This window comes from Hibiscus syriacus, unplaced genomic scaffold, assembly GCF_006381635.1.
Source record: "Hibiscus syriacus cultivar Baekdansim isolate YM2019G1 unplaced genomic scaffold, ASM638163v2 tig00110013_pilon, whole genome shotgun sequence".
Lineage (NCBI taxonomy): Eukaryota > Viridiplantae > Streptophyta > Magnoliopsida > Malvales > Malvaceae > Hibiscus > Hibiscus syriacus.
In genome coordinates, this window is record NW_024062563.1 from 3,674,696 (window position 1) to 3,695,119 (window position 20,424).

The 20,424-nt window shown below is 35.2% G+C and overlaps 1 protein-coding gene, 1 long non-coding RNA gene and 2 pseudogenes across 3 annotated transcripts; 1 reads left to right on the forward strand and 3 right to left on the reverse strand.

The window, feature by feature from the left end:
- Positions 1–1,958: 1,958 nt before the first annotated feature.
- On the reverse strand, positions 1,959–8,443 carry LOC120212557 (annotated as a pseudogene).
- A 4,910-nt stretch (positions 8,444–13,353) lies between these two features.
- On the forward strand, positions 13,354–13,806 carry LOC120212603 (egg cell-secreted protein 1.4-like). The gene has a single exon (XM_039210857.1). It carries the CDS (start codon positions 13,354–13,356, stop codon positions 13,804–13,806), a length of 453 nt encoding a protein of 150 aa, XP_039066788.1.
- A 2,087-nt stretch (positions 13,807–15,893) lies between these two features.
- On the reverse strand, positions 15,894–16,663 carry LOC120212604 (annotated as a pseudogene).
- A 632-nt stretch (positions 16,664–17,295) lies between these two features.
- On the reverse strand, positions 17,296–20,032 carry LOC120212558. Of its 2 annotated transcripts, none has more exons than XR_005524710.1 (5): positions 19,858–20,032; positions 19,115–19,180; positions 18,622–19,011; positions 17,865–18,475; positions 17,296–17,784 (listed from the first exon to the last, which is right to left on the reverse strand). It is a non-coding gene; the product is annotated as an uncharacterized LOC120212558 (long non-coding RNA). The 2 variants fall into 2 exon arrangements; XR_005524709.1 differs by having other exon boundaries at positions 19,115–19,183; positions 19,858–20,030.
- Between the last annotated feature and the right edge of the window lie 392 nt (positions 20,033–20,424).

Here is a 20,424-nt window from a genome sequence, read left to right on the forward strand (position 1 = left end):
ATCATCAGTTAACAAAGTCCATGAATTGCTGCAGCAACCCCATTTGTATGAATTGCTGCAGCAACCCCATTTGTATGAATTGCTGCATTCAAAACAATTGTAGGATTAGTTTATGTTGAAGAATCTGGAACAGTAAACGAAAGAATACAAGAATTTTAACGAGGTTCGGCAATGTGCTTACGTCCTCGGTGCCTAAGCGGCGCTAGAAATTTTATTCAATGTCTCATAGGTTTAGATTACATCTCTATTTATAATAGTAAACTCTGGTATATAATTACAAAATTATCCATGTACCAAACCGCGGGGCTACCCCGCCCCCAACCCACATAATCGTAACCCCCACTACGAGACTTTCTTTGTAAGGACAGTTGATGTACGCTCACTCCGCTCCATCCCCTGCCCTCTTTACCGGTATATTATGAGTCATACCTTACAGTTTAAAATGTGGATGGATGGTAGGGGTCTATTTTGTCAACTCTGTTTCTACATACATACACAATGATCTAAATGTAAGCTGATGATGATAATTATTGTTTACACCTTTGATTCTATCATTGGCACTATGGAACCTGATGTGCCTTGTGCTTTGGTCGAATTTAAGTGTTGGTAGCAATTTCCAACCATAAAAGCATGGGTGTGTCATAATATCTTTATGGTTTTGGCATGATTCTGAATTTTGATGCGTTAAATATAGTGTGTAGAGCAACACTTTAATTAGAAAGTTAACAATCTGCCGATTTATTAGAAGACATCTAAACCCAAAAATACTAAGATCTTGTTTGATAATTCACCATATCCATCGATGTTTAAGCCTTAAAGTAGATTTAGTTTTTGTTCAAAATGAAATATTTTCTCCAATACTCCTATCATGTAGGGTACTATGCATGTGACATTACATCATTATGTATCAAATCAAGCATTCTTGTTTTTCTTTTAACCTTAAGAAAAGAATTTCAAGTAATTTTAATGGACATGCATTTTCTAATATTATTATTAAGAGCAAGAATATATCGAACTTATGCATGTCATTTAATCCTAATATATAATGTCGTAAGAAAAAAATTCAATGAATACAAGAATAATTAATTTGGAACAAGCTCTCATACATACACCTTTTCTCTACAAAGACCCGTAAATAAAATAAACTTATCAACCTCAAATTCAATAGGTTTCCGGACACTAAAATCACCCTAACTTGGGGATTAAAACTTTTCCAAATGTGAATTGTAGTTTAACTAACATTATCTTGATTTCTAGGGTGGAAGAACTTCCAAGTATTTATTACTATTCACACTTTTATCTCTGCATACATGTTTGGTTGCTTCTTCCAAATTGATAAAGTTGGAGACCAACTTCAGTAATGTTCCACATATGTTGTAGCAATCATAAAAATGAAATAAAAACCTTAAAATTTGTGGTGCACTACATCTGATTTGTTGGTGGTACAAGTAAAGATCATGAGGCATCAATTTTAATACACTAGTCAAGTTTCCAATTATTCACAACTTTTTCCCCCTCCCCAGTTTTAAGCCTTCGCTTCGATCAATCTGGACCGACCAACTCATGACATACCTAACTTTGGTAGATGAGTCTTCCAACAGAGATTTTCTGCATCATACCTTACTTAAATGATATAAAACTGCTTACAACTTGAATATTATATTTCGAAAATATTTCAACAGAAAATACGAAAGGTACGAGTTAAGCATCAGAACTAATTCCAAAGTCTCTTTTCATTTGCAGGATATTTCAGAGCAAAGTTGATAGTACAAACCTCAAAAATCCGTCAACTTGAGAAGAATAAAAAATTGATGTGAACAAAGAAACCAAAGAAATAGAAATGAATGTGAAGTAAGGCCTGTTGTGAACAGTTTGATGTATAAAGAAAGCTGTTAAGACTGGATACATATATTCATCAACTTTAGTTCATGAGCTTACATTGGGCAAACTCGCAACATTAGAATATTTTTAAGCTGGTAATAAATTGTTGGGACTCCACCAAATTCCCCATAAAAATCAATTTAAAATTAAAACCCATGAATATATAATAAAAGAATTAATAGAAAAAAACAACTCTGTAGAAAACAAAATAACATTTATGTCAGCCTATATCTACACCCCCCTTGCCTCAAATTTTCAGCTTGCTGTAAGAGATCATAAACTCAAGACCTCGACCTCTGTTGATACTGCTTTATTCGTGTTGTTTGTCGTCGTCGCAGTTCAGACCGCAAAGTTCTAATACAGGGCCATCTTTCGAGACAAATGGGTTTATTCTAACCCACATAAGAGTCAAGATTGAGGCCAGCAGAATAGACCACACCAATATGATGGTTGGCATCCTGTCTTGTTTCCAAGCAAGCCTTTGAGGAACGGGTGAGGTGGATGATAACCCAGAAGGCGAAAAATAGTCTACCGAATAGCGGACCCCATGAATCATACCCGTTATTGATGGCCGAGATCCCAACCACGACACCGATTATGTTTATGATCAATAAGGTTGTGGGAGGGATCACAAGGCCGTCCACTTAACGATATAAAGCTCCGAAAATTCACCGTCATCTGCCTTAGAGGTCACTGTGAAGCTTGTGCTGACACCAGCGAGAACCTTAGTAAACCCTGAAAGAGGGAAAAGATGTGATGAAACACCTCCGATTACCCAGAACTGCTCATTTCTCCACCAGTCATCAATTCCAACTCCACCCCACTTCATCTCGAGGATACCGGTCACGGCAATTGATATGAAGAGAAGCATAAATACAAGACTGGCGTAGTTGCTAATCTGAAAGTGAAGCAGGTTCCAAACAGTAGCCATGTTTTCAATATCAAAAACTCAAAAAATAAATCAATAGAATCATTTTTCTCTCCAAATGCCAAATTTAGTGTGGAGCATAAAACAAGAAAAGGTGGGATTTTTACCTCGGGGACAATAAACTGTCCAGTAAGCAGACAGATCGACGGAAGGGTACAGTAAACAAGTAAGGGAATGGATGTCCACGGATATACAACTGAGTTTATGTAGGAAAACCGTTCCAACCATTTCAACCACCCCATATCCATACCAAATGGGACAATGTTGCTTAAGAAAATTTCAACAGATCCGAGAGCCCAACGTAGAACTTGGTGTAGACGATCTGAGAGGTTAATAGGAGCGGAACCCTTGAAAGCGGGGCGTTTGGGTATGCAATACACAGATCGCCACCATGACAGTGCATCTTGAATCCAGTTAGGATATCCTCAGTCCGAGCCATATATCCAGCCGACCTGTTGCAAGTTGAAATTTTTAGGATTACCGGATGTAAATAAAATTACAACTTGCCTAGATTAAGAACTTGGATTTATTTCAAGGTTTCACTTACTTCCTTCCCCCATTCAGTTTTATCTTCATAACCACAGCTTATGACTTGAATAGCTTCACTCAGTAATGATGCAGGGCTTGCATTCTGAGGAAGCCCGCCATTCTCCAGAAGAGTGGAAGCCACGAAAACAGGGGACTGGCCGAACTTCTTTTCCATTTTCATTTCTGATGTGTCTGTGACTTCTGAGTATTCGACTCTGATAGTAGAAAAACAGGCTCTAGTTTAGAAAAATGTAATGAAAGTACATTGTAGGTCATATATAGAATAAGGAACTTTCAGTTGGCCTCTCTTAAGTGAAACATACCTATAATTCCCCCTTCAATGTTTTCAAGAGCAGTATCTGCTTCGAAGCTTCCCTCGGCTTAAACTTCTTTGGCTTCTCCTTCCGCTGTTTGGTTTTTTCTTCCTTGAACAACAGCACAAGAAACAGCACCATTTCGGCAAACAATTGCAGGTCTTGCCAGGAGGTTTCTTGGTAACTGGAGCATCAAAACCGTATAGTGCTTGCCTACGGAAAACACAACCTGTCCCAACATAAATTGGTCCTTGTATGCCATCTAACCCTTTCATGTTGATCTGTTTTCAAAAAATATTAAGTTTTGAAAGATACCCAAAATAAAGAAACATATAATTTATAGGGAAAATGAAACACTTACATCGAAGAACACAACATTCCTATTCGAGTATCTATCATGTCTATCAATTCCATCAAATCTTTGAGGAAACTGCACGTAACAAACTTTCTTCCCAGACGTTGGGTCCATCATGAAACACATGGCTTCTCTAAGTGCTTTGTATTGTTAATATAATGATCACAGTCAACGTTCAGAAGATATGGAGCATTTGAGAGGACTGCCGATACTCGTATCTTCAATAAAAATAATGGAAGTCCATGAGCTTGAAACCATATTGTTAAATTAAATGGAAAAACTGAAACAGAAATACAAAGAACTTGTGCCCCACCAAAGCATTCATTGCCCCAGCCTTTTTATGGTGTTCAAAGCCTGGCCTCTTTTCACGAGATACGTAGACTAGGCGAGGTAATTCATTTCCTTCCACATCCGAACACCATTATGACCGAGGAAAACCTGTCAAAAAAATTAGTTACAGGTGAAACTTAGTACATCAATTCGAATGAAAAATTGAATACAGCTCGAAGTCCTACAAATTGTCTCAAGATATAGAAACCAAACACATGAGAACTAAAATAAACCCATTCTCCCAATCAAAAATCATCACAACAAGTCTAACGTATGGCCACATGCATGTCCACTAGAAACAAGAAAAAAAATTGTATGATGCTGTAACAAAAAATGATTTCATCAAGGACAGAAAAAATCCTAAAGTGTTTCTGTGAAAGCTCCTTATCATTCAATTCTTGTGCATCACAATCACTATAAAATGCAGAATCTCACCTGAATCATGCCAGGATGATCACGAAACATTGTTTCCCGGCCAGGAGTTCCATCCTGCATTGTCCAGCCATCCTCGGGAACCTTCTGTGCTGTCGAAACCAATCCATTTATCCTAACCTTAAATTCTTCATACTCTCTCTGCAAATCAAATAATGTACTCAAATAAATTTAGTCCATGCTTTCAATGCAAAGTTTGTAATTTCTTAATTCAACTTAGACTGATTTGAAACCAAAGCTGAATTATAACTTAAAATATGAAAGAACTCAAAAGATGACGTGTTGAATGAAAATAAGTCTCTCACCTTCATAGCTCGCCTTTCTCTGACAAAGGCTGGATGAATTTTGTCTTTTAGGTAGTCCTCTTCAAAGAAAATACCACTCTGGAGCACGGGGTTCAATATTGAATTTTTTACAGAAAGGAACCCATTTCCTAGCAAATTCAGACGTCTCAGAGAGTGCTTCAAATGTGAGCATGGCAGCACCATCATCGGATACATAGCATGCAACTTTATCAAACAGGATAATCAACCGCAAGGATTGACAGAAGTGTTCGCTGTGATCAGTGGAGGTTCCTCATTGGATCCACTGTACTCACAAAGACGTCTACACTAGCTAATGATGGTCTCCCTTCTTTCTCGTACCTGTACACATGCAGGTAAAATTAGCAAGGAAAGTGGCATCACATTCAGAATAGCATTAAGAAATTTTGAGACTGAAATAGAAATCTGAATTCATGTCAAATGATATCGTAAAACATCAACCATAGTAAGCCACGGGCAACACCACAACCTCAGAGTAATCGATCAAGGTATGTCTCACGCTCTATAGGGAACCATTTTGGGAATTGATCCAGAATCCACGAAACAGCAAACCATATTTCACATATTACAGATGTCAACCACAAGCCATAAGCTGACTGGATGTAGAAGTCTATAATGAAAAAATAGACCAAGAATCACAAGACGGAGAATGATAATCATTCTGTATGGGTTTATCTTGCTTGAAGAAATGGGTAGCTTCCTCGAAAGAGGTTGCCTGCCTTCATCCATCCTGAAAAGAGAAAAAATTAATCCAATACTGTACATATGCAAGAAAAAGCTGCCACTGGGAAGAATTCTGAAAAAGAAAAAAACTGTCCCTTTTTCCCATATGTATGGGGTAAGAGGGCTACCCCCAACACCAGGTTGAGAGCAGCTTCCGTAAGAGACCTCCGAATTATGAAATGCCCTCCGTGGGACTCGATCCCACGACCTCAAGATTAAGAATTCTGAAAAAGAAATACCCTAAAAAATCCATTGATGTGTATACTTCATAAACACTAATAACAAAAAAATCTCTTACATTGGCAAATCAGCATCATCTAACTCCTCTCCATCAAACTTTCCACCATCATTCCCTCCTCCATGCTTAACTACCTGAAGTTTGTCATTCTGCTTTTTCCCACTCCTCCATCCGATCCTTCCATGCGACACTTCCATACCCGTATACTGCTATATCTTTTAGGAACCATTGGTCTAGGTTGCACTGCAGCAAAAGAAACACTAAGGTTCAAGACTATAGAGAAGCAGTTAAAAATTGTTATAAACGAAGGATAATGAGTTTACAAGGTACGGATGGATCAGCATAAGGCATTGGATGAACTCCATTTCCATGGCCAATAAAAGGAGGTACAATGAGAGCATGATCAGCAGAAATATCCAAACCCTTATACAATAAATACTTTGTTAGAACACAAGTATTGTTGTCAAATAGTGTAAAAACAGTGCATGTGAAACTAGGAACTCGTTATAAATACATACAAAATAGAGGAGGACTACTCACCTCCTCACCATAGGTCAGAGAGGATTTGTGAGCTAAGAGGAGAAGAATCCAATTCCAAGTGTGCCGGAATTCCCGAGGAATTAGAGTAAGAACCACGGCCAGAGTTAAGCCGTCCACCGAGCATTGCCCCACCAACTTGTTGAGGATCTGAAGTATCGTAGTCAAACTCATTGTCCAGATCATCTATGTCATCTTCTTCCTCATCACCTTCAACCCTAGGACTGCCTGCGGTTCAATCACTAGTTTAGTTAAAGGACAATTGTAATACATTTTGGCTGCTAATGTAACAACGAATTGCAGTAATAATCATCACCTTTGATTCGTTTGTATCGGTTTTGCACTGAGGGCAAGCTTGATTTCCCCTCTTCTTCATACATAGCAGGGTGTGCAGACGGGGAACGCACATTCATTGCAGGCAACAAAGGGTTCTCCATCGACTGTAATCTCGATTTCATCCCCACATATTTGACATGTTTGCCCACTCAATTCTTTCACGGACTTTATCTGAAAAGAACCACAACCATAAAGAGTGCCATCAGTGCCCAGTCAAAAAAATAACAACCCCAAATCCAGATAGAAAGATAGAAAACTTTAATCCCCATGAAAGTTCTATTTTCACAGCACTGTAAAACTGTTGTCATGAATTTCATGATGCTTTAATGACTTAAAAATTAAAGCTACCAAATTAAAATTGCTATAAAGCTACTCCATTGATGGATTTACATCAATATTTCCAACAAATGCAGAGATCACACATCATCCATTTGTCAATTTCCAGAAGACTTGGAAATTTCAGAAGAATTCAGCAATTTAGCGTGATAAAAAATTACACCTGAATCAGAATCTTATACTCTTCCATATTGTGCCAAATTCCCAGAATCTAAACAAAACATCAATATTTCCAACAAATGCAGAGATCACATCATCCATTTGTCAATTTCCAGAAGACTTGGAAATTTCAGAAGAATTCAGCAATTTAGCGTGATAAAAAATTACACCTGAATCAGAATCTTATACTTTCTTCCATATTGTGCCAAATTCCCAGAATCTAAACAAAAGTGGTTAACAAATCCCAAATGCAAAAGAGATATCTTAGCCACGACAACTAATCACAAACCATGCAGCTAAAAACAACACATATTGACCGTTTTGAAGGAAATGTCTATTGACCAAACAACACTAAAAGGACTGAAGCATTGTTTTCATCTTCCTCTAAAAACCCAAAAATAAATCGAAAGATTTAGAGATTTGGCTCAAAATGGTGAGGAAAAGTGGGAAATTTTGTAAATCTAGCTCCCAAAACCCTAATTCTTACATTCCTAGTGAAACATAGATCGGAAAATCTCAAGCTTTTCACATTACCAACCAAAACACACCCAGATTATGTTAAAAAAAACTTTTTTTATAAATTTTAAGATATAGAGAAATAAGCAAACGGATATTCCTCTATAGCTAATAAAGCTTTTTTTTCAGATTCCGTGTGTCTTACCCTGGAATTTTCATCGGCATTGATCAAAACAAACTCATTTCTGTTATGAGAACCAGCAATTAGTCGACCTCCGGTGTCCATAACTCACTACGAAAAAAAAAAGAACAGCCCAACTCAGTAAAACTCGGCCTCTTTCTTCACCGAATGATCACATGAAAACACAACCGCCGTTGGAATGCAAAAGTGTAGCCTTTGATGGAAGAATACTAATCTAAAAATATATAATCAAATGGAAAAGGGGAAAGAACAAGGGAGAGAAGGAGTGCGCGTTTTGGGATTGACAAGCAAGCCAAGTCTGTTCTGTAACATGCCTCGTTTGGTCTGAATCTAAAATGGCACTTTAAGAGAGTGAATTATAAAGATGGAAAAAGAGTATTAAAACATAATTAGAGATTTAAAAAATTAAACATGAAAACTAATAAAGAAATAAAAAAAAATACAGAGAGAAAAAGGCTAGCATTAAGAAAGGTGGTGGTGGTGGTGGTGGTGGTGGGGTTCATAAATTGATGGTGCGATAGGAGCTGCCCCCACCGCAGCTGGTGGTGGTGGAAATAAACGAAAACTTGTTTATTTATTCCCACAATAAATCAAAGAAAATGTTTTTGTAAAAATATTAATTTTATTTATTCACTGTACTAATAAAAAGACTGCTCTCTTGTGTCTTTGTGGGTGTTTTCTTTCTGTGGCAGCTTTGGGGTTTTGAGTTTCAACCTAAATTAACTTTTTTAAGATATATTGTATTTTACTATTACATTTAATATTTGTTAGTATATAAAAATATATATAATCATAAAATATAAAGTTTATTTTTATTGTTATTTACAGATCATAAAAGGGGTTTAAAGTTTAATCATTTGGATTGGGAAATTCCTTTTTACTGTTAGTTGTTTTTGACTGTGGAAGTGTTTAGCTGTTTCAAACTCTGACTGCTGGCTGAGGTGTTTTTTTGGCTGACTTTACCATCTTTTAACTGTTCTTTGGTTTGCTATTAATATTTAAAAAGTATTAAAAATGACATCATAAATCATGTTAATCATTAATTATTTTATTTTATTTAAAACATCAAAACCCATATTTAAATTAATTTTTGAGGCTAAAAGATTTGTTGATGTCTTTTTGAAATCTCAAATTTAAATATCATGTACGTAATAATATCAATTTTTATTATTAAATAATTGTGATAATTAAATAAATATTACAATATTCACCTTAGAGTTAATTTTCATTTTGAATCTGATTGTGTTGTCTTAGTTAATAAGCTATTTCGCGGCGAATAGTATATATCTACCGACATTGATCTTCATCGGGTCAAAGATTGTTTTAAGTCCTTTCATGGTTTTTATATTTCTCTAATTTAGTGTTCTTGCACTGTTCTTGTTGATTGTTTGGTTAAATGGACTCTTATGCTTTGTCTTCATTGTTTTTAATTTGACTTGTCATGATTATTTTTTCGTAGGTATTGAACGATTTATGATTTATTTAAACTAATAAATTGATGTATGACTAACATTTTGATGTTGGATAAAAGAAATTTTTAACGAGACATGTCATCCTTAAAAAAGTTATTATTTAGAAGACCTTAATCATCTTCATATCTAATAGATATAAAATTAGAATAAGTAATTAATTGTTATGAAAAAAAAGACGTACAAGTGAAATCAATGTTAGATAGGGGGTATACGTGTACAGTACAAGGGTAGGTAATGTGATACTCATGGCCTCACCCACCCTGCTGCTGCTAATAGACTCTCGGTGGATATTATTTTGTAAAGCGTTTCTTTTTGAATAAGTGACGTGGAAATTTGTAGAGCGCCTTATTTGAAGGGTGAATTACAAGGGAAGGGAAGGAGGGGGGTCTCCTTTCTAATTTCACCAACGAACATCATCTTTCTTAATCACATGACACGTAGATGATAAAAAAATAAATGTTTGATAATCATTAGAAGGGGTGCCACGTAGACGAAGCTTTCTTTTTCCCTAATTCAACTAAACTGGGTCCACACAGATTTACTTACCTTCCAGGTTTTTTTTATTTATATAAAAGGACTGTACAGCTGGCGATAGTGACTGAGCAGATGGGAAAGTGAATTGTAAACCACAGAATCTCTCTTTCTCGTGTTCGAATTAAAAAGGAAAAAAAAATTACTCGTCCTAATTTTCATATGTAATGAGATAAGGAAGAGATATAATAATAGATTGTTTCTAACGTTAGGTTGAGAGTAACTTTCGTGGAAGATCTCCGATAATTATGAATTATCTACCGAGATTAAAAGTTTATGCTCTACAGAACACCAACTAAACTGGACGGATAATTTTTCGTGTTCGAATTAGAGATGGGTATAATCCGGAACAGCGGATGGACAGCTCATTGAATTAACAGCGTTGGGTAAAGACATGACGCCACCTCCTTTAAAATTAACTGTGTACGGTAAAAGGACTATTTTTTTATTCATAGGATTTGGGGGAATTTCATCTTTTATGGGTTTGGGTGAACTATACAAACAATCAAAACAATATATTTTATTTAATAATCTTAAAATTTAAAATTCAGTAGAATATCTATTCAATATTAATTTATTTAATATTATCATTATTGTAATCTATAATTTCATGAGTTAAAATGGGTTTAATTAAAATAATTTCAAATTTAAAATTTAAAAAATGTAATATTTTCTTGTAATCATATTAATTTATATTGCTTCAATGAAAATGAGATTATTGGAAATAACATTAGAAATACAACTAGGACTATCGTAAATTAAATATAAAGTCAAACGACTAATGGAGGTGTAATGAAAGAGTGTGGGCAACGATATTGGTAAAGTATTGAATAATTTAGATTTAAATATGAGAATGATCATTTAACAGTCTCGTCGTGTTTCAATAAATGAAATATTTTCAAGAAAATATCATCGTGATGAATAATAACAACAAAAGATGTTAGTAGTATTGTTCTCGATAATAACATGAGGTCAATTTAATTAGATTGTTAATCAAATGCCATAAGTAATAACATAAACCTTGATACTCGCATCATTTAGAACTATAGTTCACATGACTTGATCGGCAACTATCACCATCAAGAAATTCGAGTAAGAGCTTTGACAGTCGAAGCCCATGATACAAGCAAACACTCCCCTATCAACTACTAAGTATTGATATAATCTTTGGTTTATAATATAGTGATCGGTTAATTTAGTTCATGTATTGTAAATACCTATTATGAAGGTAACCATCTCAATCTAATTTTATTCATTCATAACGTCATGATTCAAATCTCTAATCTTACTTGAGAGATTTAGTATCTTATTATACACGACCAACTAATTGTTGATAACTACTTATTTAAATACTGTAATTTTTATGAATAAAAAAATGATAAAAGTGCAAAAAATTCATTTTACAAAATTCATATAAAATTGGACTGCCAAATTTCCGTTAAAATTGAGCTAAGCAACAACTCAAATAAAAATATTCTTAATCATAAATTAAAATAAAAAAAATCAATTTGAAATTCCATCTTCAACATAAATTATGGATTTAGCATGAAGTTGAGTTTAATCGATACTATTAATCAGAGAATCTAAAAATTCGATATTTTGCAATCAGATTCATCCACCTGACATAGTTTTCATGCAAGTATAGTAGTTGCAGTTACTGGTTTATAAAGATCCATCATCTTCCCTTTAATAATCCCGTGATTAAGAAATCATATATCTTATTAATGACATTAATCACATCTAGTCTTCTCTCTCCCTCGATTTCTCCTGTAAACAAACCACCATCTTACCTTCTTCATTCATCTTGTGTTATTCAACTTACTTGAGAAAAATCTAATGGCCCTCAGTGCTTTGTTCATCTTTGGTCCTGTTTGTTGCCTATTGGCTAGTGCCAGCCGCAAGGCAACTCTCCAGCACCGGCACACTAGCGGCAAGGCTCGACGATAATCGAGGCTTTGCCGAGTGCTGGAATGCACTGAATGATAAATACCTCTACAATTAAAGTTCGTAATAATTGAGCCTTCTAATGGATTATTATTTATTGCATGGCTCCTCCAAAAATATCCCCTTACACCCGTCCAAAATAAATACTCGAGATCTTTACCTCGTAATCAATTTTCACTTCAATTTTTTGGTATATAAATTCTAAAAGATTGTATTAACTTTAGGAGACGTATCTGTTTTCGAGGATTATATCCATCGTTATAATTTTACTTTTAAGTTATTTAATTTTTATTTTTCAATCAACGCTAACATTTCGATTCCGCGTACTATTTAATATTTCCAACTATTTACAAGTAAAATATATACTATTGTTCAAATGACAATGATGAACAAGATGATACCCTCACTAAATAACATCATTAGGAGCATAAAGAAATATTATAAGAATGAAAAAGTTTGAATGTTAAATATATTAATGTAAACGATTAATAAATATAAATTGATAATAGAAGTATTTGACTTAAATTTTATTCTTTTAATATAAAATCGAAGATTATAATGTATATGTTAATTGAAAGAAAAAAAATCTTATTGATTTTTAGGAGAACTAAAAATTTTTTACAATATATATTAAATCCGGTTTCAACTGATTCACGTTAAGGATACGAGATCAATTAGACCACTTGTTACCAACCAACCAATAAGTGGATAATAAATATTTAATTCTACCATTTGACACTTGAATTTATAATTTTTACAAAATGATCCATATTAAAGGACTTAAAAATAATAAATAATAAATTATTTAATTTGTTTTAAATTATAACAAATTGTAATATAGAATCCACATAATATTTTTGGACATTTGACATCGATTTAATAAATAACGGTATCAAATATGTAATGCTTGATAAAAATATATACTAATTTGGTTGGAAAGATAATACAGATACCATATAGGTACCAAATGCGTAATGTTTCACAAATATAGGTACCAAATTGATTAAAAAAACACTAGTACCACATTTATACTGGTTAAACAAAATTAATCAGTGAATGTGGAGGATTCAATTTTTATGTCCTATCAAATTCATTCACCTGGCTTGTGCTTTGCAGTTACTGATTTATACAGAAACCATCATCTTTCCCTTAATTAATCCTCTGATTAAGACAATAATCGCATATTTAGTTTTTGTCCTCTCGTCTTCCGTGGTTTCTCCTATAAATAACCTCCCACACAGTCTCACTTTCTTCACTCAACGTTTTCTAATTCAACTATTTACTTGAAACAACGTTTTCTCAACTATTTACTTGAAAAAAGACATATAATGGCATTCAGAGAATCGTTTCATCGCATGGTCCTTGTTTCCTGCGTTTTGGCTAGTGTAACATCCGCAAGGCAACTCTCCAGCTCCGGCAAACCAGGCCACATACTCGATGATAATCGAGGCTTTGCCGAGTGCTGGACCGCACTAAATGAGCTGAAATCGTGCACCGATGAGATTATTCTGTTCTTGGTTAATGGTCACACTGATATCGACTCCCAATGTTGTCGTTCGATCGAGATTGTCACCCGTAATTGTTGGCCTGCCATGCTCACATCCCTTGGTTTCACATACGAGGAAAGAAACATTCTCAGAGGCTACTGTGATGCATCCTGTCCTGGACCTGCTGCTGCACCAACTCTTGCTGCCTCCCCCGTTAGTCCAGTGGCTGCAGTTAAAGAATCGGCATTTGGAATGTTCCGAGTTTTTACGTATTTTCTTGATGCAACGGTTTGAGTGTAATAAAGTTTGTTTGAATACATCGAACTGAAGTTAAAATATTGCTCAATCATATACATGATTAGGATCTATTTACGCAATATAAAAAATTCTTAGCTCTCGTGTTTACATCATTGTGGATATTGACAAAAACAATGTCTCAGCTGCTATTTGAGCTCAAGATGTTCTTCATGCTGCCTACACAGCTCTGTAAATCTGGATTCCTGCAACTAATTTAGACAGATAACAAAATAAACTAAGAATCAAAACCCAACACCAATTGATCTTATTAAGAAAACAGAGAACGGGGGTGAAAGATGCAAGAAATTACTCACAAAGAACTCGTAATAGTTTACACCAGCCTCGGATAAGAGAATTCTATTTCTTTTTCCGGAAGTTATGCATGTGTTCTTTGTTGCAAATAAAACCCAGTTTTTTTATTATTTTTTAACAGTAGTGACTAAAGAATAAAAAAAAAAAAGAATACTCTGTCTTTAAAAGATTATTTAAGTATTATAGTTTTTCATAATTGACGACTCTAAAAATAGTCGAAAAATCATTCGCGTTCAAATTTTTTATGAACTAATGGGGGGCGAGGCCTTGTTTTAGAATTTGAAAAAAAACAACCAAGTGATATTAATGTTTAATAAAGTGTTATTTTCTTTAAAGATTATGTGTTCGTATATTTAGGTGTGTATTATCAGTAGTTAAAAAAAATTCTACAAATTGATATCACTTAAAATAAAGTATTGAGTTTGAGTTTTTGTACATGCAGAAAATTCTTATTGGATTATTTTGTAATCATTTTACACTATTAAAAAAGAGTAAAATACACAAATGATCCCCCGACTATTGGATGATGCTTTATTGAGTCATTAGACTATAAAAAATTACAAAATAATCCTTCTATTATATGGCATTGCTTTGTTTAGTCCTTTGACTATTAAAAGTTATAAAATGATCACTTGATTATTCAATGCTCCAAACTCTTTTTTTTTTGTTAAAAATTGATGGTTGTTTAAGTTGGACGTTAACATACTGATTGAAATATGATATTCGTTTGAGATTATGCGATAAAATTTTATATTATATTCTAGTTAACATGTTAACATCTAGCTCAATCTACCATCAATTTTTTAACAAAGAAGACGAATTTGAAACATTTAAATAATTGAGTGACCATTCTATAACTTTTAATAATAATTAGAAACCATTTTATAACTTTTAATAGTTTATCAATTTAGTAAAATAACACCCCCCCATTTGTGTACTTTACCCTAAAAATGAAAACAAACGTTAGAAAATCAATTCAATGGGTGCCTACAACATAATTAGTTAATTTATACCCCTCATATTCAAAATTTTCTCGCTTGTCGCCTGGTGTACAAATTAAACGACCTTCAAAAGTTGTAATAAGAAATTATATTAAAATTATATAATATTTTTATACAAATAAATTTTATATTAATAAGAAAACAAATTAAACTTCCCCTTTCCCCTCTCTCTGTCCTCAGTAAATCCCCTTTTTCTAACGTTCAACACCCCAAAACTAAAGGAATGCATGGTGCTAACAAAACCCGGGCAAATGGCTGAGATAATGTGTTTAAAAAAATTCTTCATATAGTCCACTCAAACAATTATTTTACAGACTAAAGTATTTTAAATAGTAATTTGAAGAAGATTCCAAGATTATCTCGCGTCTTCATCTAATTCTCCTTTTTTTTTTTGCTCTGCAAAGTTGAAGACCATAGATTACCATTCGTCTTCAACAAAAAATAAAATAAAATCGCATGAATTATCATACGTATTTATTTGGAGACAGTAGGAAACATCCTAATTCAGGAAATAATTTGACGAGAGCTATATACCAGAAATTTTTTTTTCCAACGTCTTGTTTGGGCGAGGAAGCCAACAAAACCCAAATTACCTTCATCATTAAAAATTGAAGCTTTTTATCAAAAGCATAAATCAGTCAACAATGGAATCGGAACCACCATTCTTCAAGTTTTCCCCCTATTTTTAATTAATATTGAGCCTCGAGAACCAAAGATACACATAAATTTATAAAATCTTCCTATTAAACAATACTGGAAAATAGAAATGGTTCACCCAACCCTAGAAACAAGCAACACAACCGAAGAAGAAACCATGAAAGCATAGATCAAGATGAGGAAACCAAAATGCAGCGCCCAGTTTTCTCTTGAACTTGGCAAAGTAAGTTTCTGGCGGTTCCTGGTAATGAATCTGGAACTCACCTTCTTCCCCGAACCCATCACGAACTCCCCATTGTTGATCCTAATCTTTCCCCCTCAGCTTATCAGTAGCCAACCCCAGCGTCAGCTTGTGGCACCGTCTCTGGTACTTGAACCCATTGATACACCTCAGAGTCTGAGCCACCGAGACATAGAAGATAAGATGCGAAAGAGAGAGCAGAGTGATGGGTGCCCAGCAATGGCGCATTGGAGACGATTCGACTGAGCTTGAGCCATGAAGACGAGGGCTAAGAAGAGGAAGAAGAGCTGGAAAAGCTTGTGGAGTTCTTTCTTTTGGAGGTCGATGGCTCGTTTCTTTCGAGGGTCTTCTCGAAGTGGAGTTGGATTATGGTGTTTAAGGCTTGGAGAGCAGTTTTTCTTTGGGGATCGTTTGGGTGGTGTGTTGGCACGTAGTCCCGCCATTGGTGGCCAGATGAGAGGGAGGGAGGGGAAGGGGGTAAGGCCGTGGGGTTTGAGAAATGAGTGGCGCTGGGATCTCCAGGGTTATGTGATGGTGGAGAGGGTTTGGATCTGAAGTCTGAATGAATGATTGCAGGAGTATCATTGGGAACCCATGGTGTAAAACTGTACCACTGTAAACTTACTTCTTTTAAAGAAGGCATGGTAACCGTGACATAATAATAATTTGTTAAGTAATTTAAAATGATGATAAATCTCTTAAATTTATTTTTAGAAGAATAACCTTTAGTACAGAGATTTATTCAAAGAGCTTAGTTCAGACCATTTCATAATTTGAAGGTCTCCTACGAAAACTGATCTCAACCTACTGATCTCAACCTAATGTTGGAGACAGCCTACTATCTTACCTCCCCTTACCCCATTACATATGGGAACAAGGGACATTCATTTATTAGATAATATATATAAAATGAGAGATGCTATATCAAATATCTTTAATTATATTATATTATTTTCGGACTGAGTAAGAATTTTTCAAAACGCATTTAAAAAAAACCCAATCATAATGACTAAAATCCATCACATTCGAATCGAATATCAATCCTTACTAGAGTCAAGCCCATAATTTTATCTTGACGAGTGTGTAGTTACTCATTTGATGATGTGGAAATCGTATAATGATGATAGCAATGCACTCCCATATCAGACCGTGATTGATCGTCGACACCTAAATCCTAAAGATATAGAATATGGAAATCATCAGATCATTTCAAGGGCTAGCGTCAATTCAAATCAAATCCTAAACATTTTAACGGAAATATTCCAAAACCCGGTATCCAAAATAAATCCCATGACTGTTTTATGACCGCAAACTGACACTAATTTAAATTTTGCTCGTTCGGTACAATAGCTATTAACATTAATGTTCTTCCCCAACAATCTCTTAATCTAACCCAAACAACTCACCCCATTGATGTTCTCATTTTGGGGGGAGGGGAATGAACAGTAAAATTAAACAAAAAAAACTAAGAAACAGCATCACAGTCATTATCCTCATCAATTGTCTGTCCATCACCATATCTAGATGGCGATCTTCCACAGTAACACCGGCAGGCATCACAGGTCGTAATAACTTATGATGAATAGGGATGACTTGTATAATATAAACTCAAGGTACACCATCCTTCACACTTTCTCACTTAACACAAAAGAAGGCAACTAATTGAAAATGTAACTTACCATAAAAGCACTTGGAAAACTTAGAAGCACTTCCTGTGGACAATGGATGGGCCAGATTCATCGTACTCACCCTTGGAAATCCAATCTGATGCAACAGTAATGCGAGAAAGTCAGTCTTGGGCAATGAGCGTTAAAAAGGAGTAAAATACTTTAAATATACTCCACCTGTTGGAAGGTGCTGAGAGATGCCAAGATAGATCCTCCGATCCAGACACTGTACTTTCTCTCAGGCGGCGCAACCACCTTAATCTTCATGCTGCTTGGTGCAAGGGCAGTGATCTCCTTGCTCATACGGTCTGCAATACCAGGAACATGGTTGAACCACCACTGAGCACGATGTTACCGTAAAGATCCTTCCTGATATCAACATCACACTTCATAATAGAGTTGTAGGTAGTTTCATGGATTCCAGCAGCTTCATCCCAATGAGTGATGGCTGGAAGAGGACTTCTGGACAACGGAATCTCTCGGCTCCAATAGAATCACTTGTCCATCAGGCAACTCATAGTTCTTCTCAACAGAAGAGCTGCTCTTGGCTGTCTCCAGTTCCTGCTCATAGTCCAGGGCAACATAAGCTAGCTTCTCCTTCATGTCACGGACAATTTCCCGTTCAGCAGTGGTGGTGAACATGTAACCTCTCTCAGTAAGAATCTTCATCAAAGAATCAGTGAGATCACGACCAGCAAGGTCTAGACGGAGGATGGCATGTGGAAGGGCATAACCTTCATAGATTGGTACAGTGTGAGAGACACCATCACCAGAATCCAACACAATACCTGTTCCAATAGGGTGATAATTCAGTGTTATAAGCTTGATCAGGAATGATTATACGACCAACAATACCCAAAGCAATCTTAATTTACCATCTTCCTAACAGGTCGCGAAAATATGAAAAGTCCAAGTGGTCTGTATTTTAACAAACCTGTTGTACGACCACTGGCATACAATAGAGAACAGCCTGGATGGCAACATACATGGCAGGTACATTAAAGGTCTCAAACATAATTTGAGTCATCTTTTTCTGTTGGCCTTGGGGTTGAGAGGTGCCTCAGTGAGCAGCACAGGGTGCTCCTCGGGAGCAACACGGAGCTCATTGTAGAATGTATGATGCCAGATCTTTTCCATATCATCCCAGTTGCTGACAATACCATGCTCAATTGGATATTTCAAAGTAAGGATACCTCTTTTGGATTGTGCTCATCTCCTACATAGGCATCCTTCTGACCCATCCCAACCATAACGCCAGTATGTCGGGGTCGACCAACAATACTGGGAAAAACTGCCTAGGGGCATCATCACCAGCAAAACCCGCCTGTATGGTTAAACAATGTCAGATCAACCACAAAAAGTAATGCATATTTCATAACAAATAAATAACAATGGAGAATATAACTCAGATCCAAAAAACAACTAACCTTCACCATTCCAGTTCCATTATCACAGACGAGGGGTTGAATGTCCTCAGCATCCGCCATATTTTACTACTACAAACAGAATCTAAACATGAGTACATAAAAATCATGTCAGTCTGAACTCCATATCCCTCTCAATTAATCTAAGCAACCAAATTAAAATCGTAAGAGGAATTAAGTTCTAGTTCCTCTTAGTGAAAGAAGGAAACATTTCAGTCAACATTCATTTCTTCAAATACATAATATCTTAGCTACTCGAAATCCAAAACTTTGCTGCCGCAATGGGTCAACCAATTTAGTCAATTCTCAGCATGGTTTTCAGAATCTAATTAAGCTACACTATAAACCGATACAAAACAATTTGAATTAATCGCACAAGTAAATAAAGATCAGGATAAGAGCCTATCCTTAATCTCAAAAAGAAGTTTTCGAAAAGCATCAAGTATTCACAATGAATGCATTAATCAGAACAAGTTGAAAGAAGATCAAATTTAAATAAAGCTGGAAAAAAAAGAAAAATTCATTTCTCACAAGATCTATATATTAACCGAAGAACCTATTGAAGCAGATCGAGCAAAGTAAAGATCGCGAAGAGAGCAACGCAGATCAGCTAAGTCTCAACTCTCAACAACAGTCCATTAACTTCTAGAACCCTATATCTCAGTTCCATGACCGTCGAAACATAAAAAAGAATCCACAAATCGGCAACATTTGAAGTGAAATCAAAGCACACACAACATATTTACCCGAATAAGGAAGAGCGAAGAAGCGGTGGTGACGCTTTGATCTACTTTCGTCACTGTTCGTGGCTGGCGAAAGCTTTGACTAGAGGATAAGAGAAAGGAAAGAAAGGGGTATTTGTATAGAGAGATTGTCGAGGAGGTCTTGAAATGCAAATGAAATTCGGGGAAATTGAAAAGAAATTTGAAATTTAAAGGAGGGAGCCAGGAAATCATTCGAACCACCGAGTAAAGAAAATAGCTGACCTGGCTTTGCCTGCCAGCTGACATCCTTCCCTTTTTATTCAATAAGATATTCTTAAAAGAATTTTCTAGAAAACACGTGTTAGAAAAATGTGAATAAATATTTAGAAATATATATGAATTTGCAGATGTCGGATAGTTTACTATTTTTAATAGTATATAATTTCGTAAATAATTTTAATTTTTAGTTAAATTAGTATCTTATTAACACGTTAATTAAATAAAAATGAATATTAAAATATAAGAAAATACAATTTAATAGGTTATTTATCCTTTTTATGATAATTTAGTAAAGATGAAGTATTTGCGATTTAATTTAAATTTTCAAGC